The 12,219-nt window shown below is 41.5% G+C and overlaps 1 protein-coding gene across 2 annotated transcripts in view; it reads left to right on the forward strand.

Moving 5' to 3' along the window:
- The window catches only part of col14a1a (collagen, type XIV, alpha 1a), a 191,236-nt gene that overhangs the window by 134,691 nt on the left and 44,326 nt on the right, over nt 1-12,219 (forward strand). For both annotated transcript variants that reach the window (XM_033640620.2, XM_078171876.1), the window contains exons 35-37: nt 586-663; nt 3,598-3,684; nt 10,278-10,331. In XM_033640620.2, coding sequence (XP_033496511.2) covers nt 586-663; nt 3,598-3,684; nt 10,278-10,331 — 219 coding nt within the window. The remainder of the gene's footprint in view (nt 1-585; nt 664-3,597; nt 3,685-10,277; nt 10,332-12,219) is intronic.

The following is a 12,219-nucleotide window of genomic DNA, read 5'->3' on the forward strand; positions in this document are numbered from 1 at the left end:
ATTGTTTAGGTTGTCTTATATGTGTATTAAGTTTGATATAGATCTTTGTTGAAGGTTGGGGTCCTGAAACATCGGGTTTCTGTATGGTTTCGAAATGTAGATACTAGAAACTGCTCTAATAAAAAGAAATGAAAACAGAAGGCTTTATGTCAGTGAGACGTTTCTTCAGTCGTGATGATAAACTTTGAATCAGATACAAGCTCATGACCTAATTTATAGCCTGCTCTATAGTTTGAGACTCGTGGAGCCTCCCGAACATTCATTCTGTTTGTGTAAGCTCTCAGTCAGACTTCATGTATCTCCCAGCGCTCTTTCAGTCCGTCATTAGAGCTTGTAAACAAACTGTCTGTGTTCTTGTTTCTTATCGAGACAGAAACACCAGAAAACTACATCGTTACTGAATAATAAATATATTCCATTTAATAATATTCCATTTCTTATGTTGCCTCTGTTTCACATCTGCATTTTGAAATCTGTTAACTGATAATGTTGTAATTGGTTTGTGTGTGTGTGTGTGTGTGTGTGTGTGTGTGTGTGTGTGTGTGTATGTGTGTGTTCTCATGCATAATGTGTGTGTGTTTACAGTTCCAGCTCCAGATGTTTGACATCATCTGCAGCACATCCTGGGCCAGCAGAGATAAGTGTTGCGAGCTGCCAGCACTGGTAAGAAACGAACACATGCATGTACTCTGTCTCACACACACACATGCTCACACACATGGTTTCACTGCCTCTCCTAGTGTGCAGTAGTTAAGGGCTTTGAATATGGCAGCCCTGGATAATTAGAGTGATAATTGTGGTTACAATCAAATTAAGTTATGATGAAACCAGAATGATGAAACCAGAATAAAGCCAAATTACTTGGAATCTGTATGAACAGCTTTTAGCGCTCGCAAAGAAATGCCATCGCTGATAGTGCCTGTGGTCAGGTGGGTAATTTCATTTATGTGACAGAAATGCACCTAATGACCAATGTTGTCTTCCACACACATATACAAGTCAAGTCTGAGCAGGCCTGTTTAAGAGTAGCAATTATCAATTAGCACCCCAGGCATAAAGCATAGCCACACAACAAATAGACACACAGAATTACCAGTTAATTAGGTACACCTCTGCAGTCTGATGGAATCCATTAAAGCAATGTTTTATGACGCTTTTGGTGACATTCAGAAAGGTTAGAAAAGTTTCCTTTTGCCTTTGTGGTAATTGTTAGCTGTGGTTAGTGATGGTAATGGATTGCACCACCTCACTTTCTAGTTTTTTGTCCACCCCACGTACACGAGGGACACAGTATATTAGAAACAGCCCCAGTGTAATACGTAAGGGATAATGTATAGTGAGCCGGTGACTGTTGAAAAATAACTCCCGACAGGGGAATGGAACCCGACGCGATTACTCTGTGTAATTCTAACGTTTAAGGAGCAGTGTGTAGCAGCTGCAACCAACTGAATCAGGCCCCAATCACACAGAAAGCGTTTTTCAGGTTGCAAAATGTGAGTTTTTTTTAAAATTGAATGCCAGTAGAAACCCCCCCCCCCCCCCCCAAAAAAAAAAAAAACACGCTTGCCGCACCTTTATATTGTTGCCAGGCAGCCACCCCAGGCATATTTATGCATGATTTGGGCGCAGTTTGACAACTGGCATCAGGCTACACAGCGCTGGGCATCTGGCAACACTACCATCAGTTTCTCCTCCATTGTACCAACTGTAAACTTGTTGTCTTGACCACCACAGAAGGCCCGCATCTCAAATCATCCAATTGGACAATGGAAAGAAGAAGCTAAAAAAAAGAGATGACACGGGGTGGTTTTCTAGCCTGGAAATCCAGACTCAAATCTAGAAAGATTTTGAGTCTGGCCCTCACCGATACACCCTTCCTACCCAAGGGGCGGCACTAACTAAGGCATTTCAAATGCCGCAGCACACAATTGGATAGCACGGCCAATCAGAGCAAAAAACAAGGTGACGTATTCATTGCAGTAAGCCCTATTTGTTTGCCGACCAGTGGGGCTAACTGATAAATTATGCTTCTGCTGTATCCCGTCGGCAAAACAGCAAAAACGTCCTTCCTGGAAACAAAGGCTTCTAGAGCAGCCTTCTGTTCCTCTCTCAAGGAAAAAGATAAGTGTAGTTGGCTTAGTGTTTCTTCCAAAGCTAAATTGAATGGATGCAGTCCTTCGGCAGCTGCCATCTTGGCTGTTTACTTTTCAACTCCTACAGCGCAGTGCTCTTCTCATCATGTTACGCCCGCCCAGAGCCCGCCTCTGTCAGATAGACTGATCTGATTGGTCCGATTGGCGATTCAGCGGGCTCTGCTCGTCGGGGCCAGATAACCGTGCAGTGCAAATTCGAATTTGCTAGGGGTGGGGCATCTGGATTTCCAGGTTAGTGTTTTTCTGCTCTGAGTTGAAGTTTTTTCAGCTCAAGGAGGTCAGAGTGCTCCAGCAAAAATGCCAGGCGCGTAGCAATGCAAAAACTGCGAGCAAAAAGCTTAATTCTCATAAAAAAAACAATTAGAAAAAGGCGCCTCCAGCTGCTAAAACACTTTCTGTGTGATCAGGCCCAAGCACCCCTTCACCCCTTCCTTCCATGAGGTAACATAAAAACATAAAAAACATATCTAGAGCTAATGCTTAGTTTGTCTATACAGTGTTTCCCACAGAATTAGAATCTATGTGTGGCAGTAGCTGACAACGGGGGCCATATCAGTAAACTTTCCAGGTTTTTGTTTGTTTGTTTGTTTGTTTGTTTGTTTGTTTTGTGTCCCCTCTATAAATTCTGAGGTTTTTGTGTGTCAGTGATGTGAACACAGTGCAGACAGAACTCTTCATGAGTTTATTTGTTCCCTCAGCAGCAGTTTGCTTAGTTCTGAGTTGTGGGGCGAATAACTGTTTCGTCAATCCAGTCAAAGCTGATTAGATCAATGGATGAAAGGCGTAGCTGCTGCAGAGGAAAGTGACAGCAAACGTTAACCCCCTGCCTGGTATTCTGCTGCTCCATTTGTGCCCAAAGTACGCTCTGCGCTCCGTGAGTGTGGTGCAATGAAAAACGGAACTGTATATTGTTCCAACAGAGCTCCTAATGAACAGTCCAGCTCTAAAAGAAATCATTACATGGTTGCATATGTTGTTCGTGTGACTAAGCAAATTCACAAATAAATGAAAGTGTGGGAAACTCTGCCATTCTGGGTTACTGTAGAAACATGGTGGTGCAACATGGCGGACTCCGTGAAAGGGAAAATGCTGGCCACTAAATTCTACACACTGGTCCTTTAAATGAATCAGTCAATACAAGGAAGTTCAGTTTCTTGACGTTATGATAAAATATTTTATCAGTAGTCATGGGGACCAAGCAAACACTGATTTGTTTTGTACCACGAGTTTAACACCTCATGCAGCTCAGGCAGTTGGGAGTCAAACACCTGAGCCAGAGACCTGAGACAAGCTGGCGAATGATGGGCATGTTTTACCATCGTTATCTTGCTTGCTGGCGAGCTGCGGGTGTACGTAGGTGAAGTTTTTAAATGATGCAGCTCATCTCTTCCCTGAATACAGACCAGGTGCACTTTATAACCAGCGTATTTATGTGTGTTTTCAGAGAGTTGAGGAGCAGTGCCCCTCCATGCCTCATGCCTGCACATGCTCCCAGGACAGCAAAGGACCTCCTGGACCTTCAGGACCCCCTGTAAGAAGCCACATTCATTCATTACATCATTTATTCCTTGATTTAATTACTTGTCCAGACTTTTGTGGTCGGTTTAGTTTAATCACCATTTTTTTTCTAGGTCTATTTCTGTCTTTTGTCTGTCTGTGTCTCTTCACAGACCTGTTAGGACTGTTTATAGATGCCTCCGTCCTTCTCTCTGCATTTGTTTCTCTGCTTTGTCTCTTTTATATACTGTTATTTACGGTATAAATACCCCAGCGCATTCATTAACGGGCTTCTCATTCGGCGAATGAATACATCAGTTATTCATTTTGACTGTCTAGACTCTCATTAAAAAGTTTGTATTTATTCCAGAAGTGTTTGTACTGTCAATAGTGGACACTGCTGGTAAATTTTAGAGCAAAGCAGCCACTCTGACAGCTCAGTAAAAAAGTTAATTTGCTGTTGTTGAATTTACAATTGAATGTGATGGAGAGAAATCAATGAAATCCAGCTCAGTTCAATTTTTCCTCCCTCGAGGGGGGTTTGAGGTCTGCAAACATAAAAACAGAGAACATAAAAGCACAATTTATTCACTAAATGTAAAGAAAGTTGATGATGCCGAAGTTAATGGCAGTGACCAATCTAGCTGACCAACACTGTCCACCACCACAAAGACATGTGTCATAAACGTCTTAACTGTATTTATCAGTATATACACAATTTTTTATTATCCGTACACAGTTAGTCTGTTGGCCGCTGACCGAGTTATATCCTATAACGAGTTTCTTTTAATGAAACCCGTGAAATGTTGAACCACAAATCTTCAGCGTTTTCATTGCCACGGTGGTGTGTTAGAGAGAGAAGCGATGAGCTCGTGGCGGAGCTGTATTCCTCTCACGCAGGAGCAGGTAAAACCTGATAGAGGCTGAGAAATGAGAGCAAGTAAATGAGCTCATTTACAGCCCGAGACTTTTGTCTATATTCTCTCCTCTTTTTCTCTTTCTATCTCTCTTTCTATCTCCCACTCTGCATTTCTCATTCACTCCCCCCCCTCCCCCGACCATCTCTGCATCTCTTTTGTTTTGTCTCATTTTCTCCCCCTCCTCAGTTCTCTTTGTATCTGTCTCTACCCTTGGGTAGTGAGGGCATTAGAGGGGTGTGGGTCAACACTGATATAGTTTGAGAAAGTAATTATGTTGCGATTCCATTTATCACAGCTGATTACAATCCCCCTAATTTTCATCCCTGTCCGACGAGCCAGATCCACTTAGTCTTCGGTAGGGTTATATCCACAGGCCACAGCCCTCCTTTCTAGTTTCCTACGTATTTTTGCCTCTGTTACTCTCTAATGTTTTAATGTTTTAATTTCACACCAGAAGCTTATTTCTTGTACAGCATAAGTTGCTAGATGGCTCAAGAATTGCATTTAAACTACCTTTGTTTGAGCTTAATTTGAAGACACTGTTATGGAATTTATTCTTATGCTCCTATCTTTATTTAAGACTTATTTTCTGTGTTTTTGTTCATATTTCTCCTCCTTTATTGAATTCTGTCGCCTCCATCTCTTTTCTCTTATTCTCTTTCGCTCTTTCCCAAACCAGATCAATAGCAGTCCTGCAAAGCTTTCAACTATTCATTGTCTTTCTGTTTCTTCTTTTCTCTGTTTTCTTTTTTACCTCCACTTCATCCACACGCCTGAGGCTTTTTCCTTCCTCTCTTTTCTTTTTTTTTTTCCTTTTTTTTTTTACCACTTTATGCCTCTCTCTCTCTGCCTGTGTCTGTCTCTCTGTCAGTGTCAGTTTCTCTCGCCGGCATTGAATGGGCTCCTTAAATCACATTTTAACTGCAGCATACGGGCGTAGATGAATGGTTTAATGGGGAAATCATAGCCACTTTTGTGCGAAAATTGCACCCTATAGTCGGTGGGGTTTTGAGTAAGGATGAAACACCAGTGCCATTCCCCTTGTTAACACAATATAATGGTTGTTAACACAATAAATGTATTGTATCCCCTGTGGAAGACAAGCTTCGTACAGGCAGGAAAACTTTCAGAATCCTAACAGACTGTGAAAACAGAGGCTTTCTGTGTAAACAATGGATGTGTACAGAATTTGTTGTTGTGCTGCTGAGACTTCGCTCACTCCGAACCAAGGAGTGTGAAGAAAGCCAAATAAATACCTGGATCTATGGGAATACCTGATGCACTGTCTAAACACACAGAATGCTGCCATGAAAAGACAACTGGAAGGCAAAGCATTATTAAAAAGGATTAAGAAACGGCAGTAGTCAGCATCTGATCATAGAGATTATTAGATCTCAGAATGTACTCTTGTCTATGTGGACACGACAGTATTTTGGCAATCTGAAGCACGGCTGCAGCAGAACACTCTACACTATCACCATCCAAAACACAGTTTTTCCTTCCTGAGAGTAATTTCTGTGTTTGTGTTCACTGTCAATTGCATGTCTTTTCCCGTCTCGCACAGCAGCAGGCCTCTTCAGTTCTGTAAATCTTTGAGTCATGTTTGAAATAATATTGATTGCCCCGACTGAATTGCAATCTGTGCCGCCTGATTTGGCACAGACTCAGCTCAATACCAAACATCACTCAGCAATCAATCTGACATTAAAGGAAAACAAGACTTGCGCTGCCTGCCATCTCCGTTTGTTGAAATTGAATTGTGCCCATGCTGTTCCAGATCCAAGTGTTGTTTAAAAAATGTAAATTCGCCTTTGGCATCAAATTGCTCAGTTAAATGATAATAGCGGTGTGTTTTTTTTTCTATCACCATTAAAGGCCCATGAAAAATCCAAACACTATCATTTGTATTGCTACTGTTGGAAGCTAATTTCAGTTTCTCTGCAGGTTTGTATGACCTCTGACAAATCATCACTGCAAAAATCTATTCAAAACAACGTGCAGGGACAAATTACTGAATTGAAGAATGAAGTCAATCATTCTGAATGACACATATTTTTGTCCTAACGTGAATTTGCAATTGTAAAATCACTGCTTTTGAATCAAAAGTACTCTACTTCCATTCCTGACCTAATGTTCAATTTTGTCTCTTTGCTGCCAAAAGGAGAATTTAAAGGTATGCTATGCAGGCTTGTCAGCTTCTGTTTGTTAACAGTATCACTAGTGAAAATGACACCCCAGATTCACTCCACCTGGCATTTTGCTTCACTTTATTTGCGTTTTTTTTTCGGTGCTGTGTCCGCTATTTTTGTAGCTTCCTCTTGGCTGCCAGCTGCCTGGTCACCAGAGGCGGGGGACTCGACTTGAGTCCAACTCAAGTCGCAAATTCAAGCACTTGAGACTTGCTTGACTAACACAGATGACAGACTCGACTCGACTTTGACTTGGTTTTCATGACATGAGACTTGACTTTGACTTGAGACAGAAGACTTTAAAGAACTTGACTTTTTTAATGTAATATCTGTATTTTTCTAGATATTAAGAAGTTATTGCAGCGGCTGATATTCATGCCCACACTATGAGAGTTCTGTCCTGCCCGCAGCTCTCCTTAGAAATGGCAGAACGTATGTACAGCGGCATCATGAGCTTCACTGTGTGCTTTTATTTTGTTCTATCTGCGTAATACATGTGAGGCAAGTTTTTTATAACTCATTCAGTATTGATCTTACTTTGCAGCCAGCGACATACTGTCAGCTCTGGGCTGTTACACACACACACACACAGTCACCGCTGTGAGAGCCGATACATGCGCTGCTAGCTTTACATGTTCAGGCTGTCCAGGTTTTGATACTACCACAGTGCGCAACGACTGTTCTTGCCAGCTGTCGAAACATAAGTTGCCTGTGCATGTGAGTGTGTGCATGACTTATGCATTAATGTAAAAACAGGATTTCACAGTTGTAGCTGGTTGAGGTGGAGCTCATTTTGAACTATAAACTAATGAATATTTTCATTCTGGGTTAATCTGCTGATTATTTTCTCCATTAAGCGATTGATTGTTTGGTTTGTAAACATTCTAGAAATAGTGAGAGACAGCATCACACTTCCCCAGAGCCCAAAGTGACATCTTCATAATGTTTGTTTTGTCCAAACAACAGTTTAAACCTCAATATAAAAATATTAAATAATAAAAAGCAAAAGAAGCACAAAAAAATGTCAGTTCAATAACTGACTCATAGTTCCAGCTGTACTTGTGCATTTTTATAAATTTCAAGTGCAAAATCTTAATCTGTAAAGTAACTAGTTATTAAAGCTGTCAGGTAAATATAGTGGAGTAGAGTTAGACGGCTGCATGAGAAGAAAAGACTCAGATTTGTACTTACAGTCCCTGAGTAAACCTGTTTAGGTACATTCGACCACTGGGTGCAGTTTATGTTATACTAGTCCATACCCATTGGTAGCTTTGTCACCTTCTACCTATGCCAATCCTCAATGCCTATGTGCAGTTTCACATAGATTGACCACATCAGTGAGTAGAAAAACGTGGGACAGACAGAATGACTGACTGACAGAATGACATACTGACAGTTTCCGTGATTATGTACAGCATACCATACCATGACTTAGTCATACCAAAAAAAAAAAAACACTGGGCCACAGGGGGAGCCACAGTGATCGGTCACATTTTAGCCATTTTTAAGCATTTTTCTGTTGTTATAGCGCCACCCAGTTGCCAATTAGAGTTAAATTTCTCCAGTCACCTTGAGGCGTCCTGTTCTACATATCTACCAAGTTTAGTAAAAATCGATATGGCGGTTAGGCCTAGATAAGAAATTAGCTCTATAGCGCCCCCATTTTGTTTGATGGGGTCAATAATGGAGGGGTCCCCTCAGATTATGTGTGGTCATATGCCTACAAAGTTGCGTGGTGATCGGTGAAACCCTTGAGATGTTATACACCTTTATATGATGAGCCACGCCCTCCGCAATATTCATTGCCTTATAGAAGCTCAGTTTTAGTAAGTTTTCCAACTTTTGCCAAGAGGGAACTTTAGATATTGGTCCCTAGATTATGTTCACCGAGTTTCATGCAGATCAGTCAAACTTCCTAGGAAGAGATCGATTTGTATTTTTCAAAAAAAATTGGCAGAAAATCTGTATCACCAGAAGTTATGGGTTCTTGAGGCAAATGTGTTCCTCATGAGGAGAGGCATCTCTGTGCAAAGTTTCATGTCTCTACGACATACGGGGCATGAGATATGCCCATTCAAAGTTTGCAATTTCAATCGGTTGCTATAGTGCCCCCCTTTGGCCAATTGATGTAATATTGCTTCATTCGCATCCTCCCATGACCCTCTACCACTGTACCAAATTTCACACGGATTGACCAAGTCAGTGAAGAGAAAAACGTGGAACAGAGGCACAGACAGAAACACCCACAGACAGAGTTTTCGTTATTATATAGTAAGATTATCCTTATGAGTTTGTGAGTATGACTTGATTTATAGCTTGCTTGACCTGACCAATGACTTGACTCAACTCACTTGATAACATTTAAATAATAATAATAACAAGGACTCGACTTGCTTGGTTTTCACCACAGTAACTTAGGACTTGCTTGAGACTTGAAGGTAATGACTTGAGACTTGCTTATGACTTGCACATGCGTGACTTACTCCCACCTCTGCTGGTCACTACCTTTTTATAAAGTCCCAACTTCACCTGCATGCTGTGCCCAAACAGAAACGTCCCAAACACAGCAAAATAAGAAGCAGAGTCTCTGCAGATAAACACACCACCACACCTTTCTAGTAGGTCATTAGTGATGATTGAGAGGGATTATTTTTGTATGTGTCTACACATTGTTTTTTTTTTTTGTTGTTGTTTTTTTTAAATCCTGCATAGTATATCTTTAAAGGATAGGTTCTGCCCTTTCAAAGACCACCTTATTTCAATTTGTTCATACCATAGTTCATACAGTAATTTGTTACTGCAGTCCTTCTTCTTGTCTGTGCTGGTCATTAAGGGATACTTTCCTCATATCACTCCACTGTTGATGGATGCTGATGGGGAAAAGCTAATGACTCCTGAATGGTAAAAAATAAAATGACAGGGTCTAATATGACAATGTAGGTTAGAATCTGGTACAAACAAGCATATGATTACTCCATTGCTACTTGCTTTAACCACATCTGTGTGTCTTCTCTTATATTCCCCGCCCCTCTTGCAAACACCCTTCTTTTCCCCTTTGGCTAAATTCTATAGGAACTACCTAGTCGCCCCCTCGTTCCCAGGGGAGGCCTGTTTGAGCAAACACAGGAAGAGGATGTATCCCAAATGAGCCAATGATTAGCAGATGTGTGTAGTTTGTCCACGAATAAACCTCGTGGCTCGAGGGGTCATCCTGAGGTTTACAGTTCCAGACTTTCTTACAGATGCAGCGTAATAAAGTGCAGAGCTCAGAGGGGCAGTTTACAGCACAGATCAGCACTGGCCTGTGTCCATCAAATTCATAATCCCTTCATATTAAAGACCCGCACAGTTCCACTTTTATTAGATTTTTTTCTTTTTTAAATGAAGTCCAATTTTAATGTTTGAAGGGGAGTCAGAGGCTTTTTGCAGAGGCGTGTTTCTTAGCCATTACTCTCTTTGCACAACTTGCAAACACTGACTCGGCTGTTTTTACAGAGTGTGTTTGGCCTGTGTTTCAGGGCGGTCCAGGCATAAGGGGAGCCAGAGGAGACAGAGGAGAGCCAGGAGTGACGGTTAGTAAAATGCACTTAATTTCAGAGACCATTTATTCTTCTGCAAAACTTTCAGCACATAATTAGTCTCAAAGAGTGTCGATCTTGCATCTTTCATATGGTAATGTTCCCAACTGAGGAAGACGCAGCACCCCAACAGTGACAGACTGGTCAGAGTGGATTTCTCAAACATGCTGGACATTGACGGGTCTCGTCTTGATGTCACGTTTCAGAGTTCAGTCCGATTTAACATGACGTAAGGCAAAAACGGCAGGGTCAAGTATACCTCGCCTTGTTCCTCAATGAAAATACTGGAGAGGCCACAAGAGTAGCAAAAAGTCTCACTATGTTACTCATAATCTGAACATGCTGGTCCAAACCTTTACCTCAAGGGACCAAACAGCCCCATCCCAATTAGACGATAAAAGGAAGAAGGCACTCGACTCACAAACAAAGAGCCTTTTCAACAGCGGCCCACTCCATCCTCCAGACTGGATGTGAAGCACCCTTTGGCTGATTCAAGTGGTCGCTTTGGAAAAGCCTATATCAGTTTTCCAGGCTACCTCATCCTCCTTCTTGGCCTCAGACTTTAGGCGGACTCTTATCACCACTGTTACTATCCTGTCTTAAATAGACGCATTTCCAGCAAATCCTGTCTTGGACAATTAATGAATGATTTACTGTAGAGTTTGCATCTGCTACAGTTTTTCTATGGCAATCTGTTCCAAACTCTTACAATGCATCCAGCTGTGGCAGTCAGTACAAGGCCCGATGCTGTTGGAAGTGTCTCAGTTCCCATGTTTGTAATTCAATCTTAGATTTAAAAAAAAAAAAAAAAAGATGTTTTGAAGCAGCAGGGGTCCTGCCACCACTGCTCAGACGCACAGGGCTGTCACTCATGAAACTAAGCTTTTTTTATGTCAACCATATGTCCCACTTTGACGTAGTGACAGTGCATCGAGTGCAGCACATGAAGAGGCCCACCCAGAACTTTAAGCCGAGCACATCCCAAAGACTGAAACAAAGACAGGATCAAACTTATGCAAGGCTTTTCTTCCCCACACAGGCCATATGTGTTATGTTGGATGGGCGTAATTGTGTTAGTTTTGGAGTCAGATTTTCCTGCTGGCACACACCGACCCTGCAGCGCACACTTATATATTAATACATGCCTGCCAGATCACACTCGTCTTAGCTCAGCAGCATTTGTACCTCTATAGCTACAGCCAAGTTTATTTGAATAGTAGGATTATTCTGTTGAATGACACCATCACCTCCGTGAATTCATCCTTTTTTATTCTGACTAATCAATCTGGCTGCTACTTGTTACTTTATAAGTGCTGATAAATGGGAAAATAACTTGTGCAGTTATTCAAATAAACCTTTAAATAAATTTAATTTCAGCCATCTGTAAATTGATTCATCTCCTCAAGTAGTTTGGTGCCTTGTTTAAGTGATATTTATCGTTTAGTTAAACATGACATGACACATTTCAGTCCTCTGTTTATTTTTTCCCCTCACTCCATTCATTTATATCTGATCCAACATTTCTTTTGATTGCAAGGATAAGAAAGACATGAAGCCAGCAACTGTATGGTTGAGCGGTAAAACAATAAATACAGCCAGAGTGAAGATTACTTTGGCTACTGCTGCTGCTGAGCCAACAAGCTACGAACGCTGCGAATCAGTGGCGGTTTAGAGGAATTCCTCTTCTCTGACTCCCACTGCAGAGACTCTGTCAGCAGCTCATACGCATGGATCAAATGAGCCTTCACACCGGCGCAACCTGATTATAGATGGATGGACAAGTGTCTAAATCTGTTTCCTGTTGTAGATCTTATTAAGGAAGCAGCCAATGGTAGCAGGTGTGTAGTGTACCAGAGTTTGTAGTTTTAACTTCATGGACATT

Source organism: Epinephelus lanceolatus, chromosome 10, assembly GCF_041903045.1.
Source record: "Epinephelus lanceolatus isolate andai-2023 chromosome 10, ASM4190304v1, whole genome shotgun sequence".
Lineage (NCBI taxonomy): Eukaryota > Metazoa > Chordata > Actinopteri > Perciformes > Serranidae > Epinephelus > Epinephelus lanceolatus.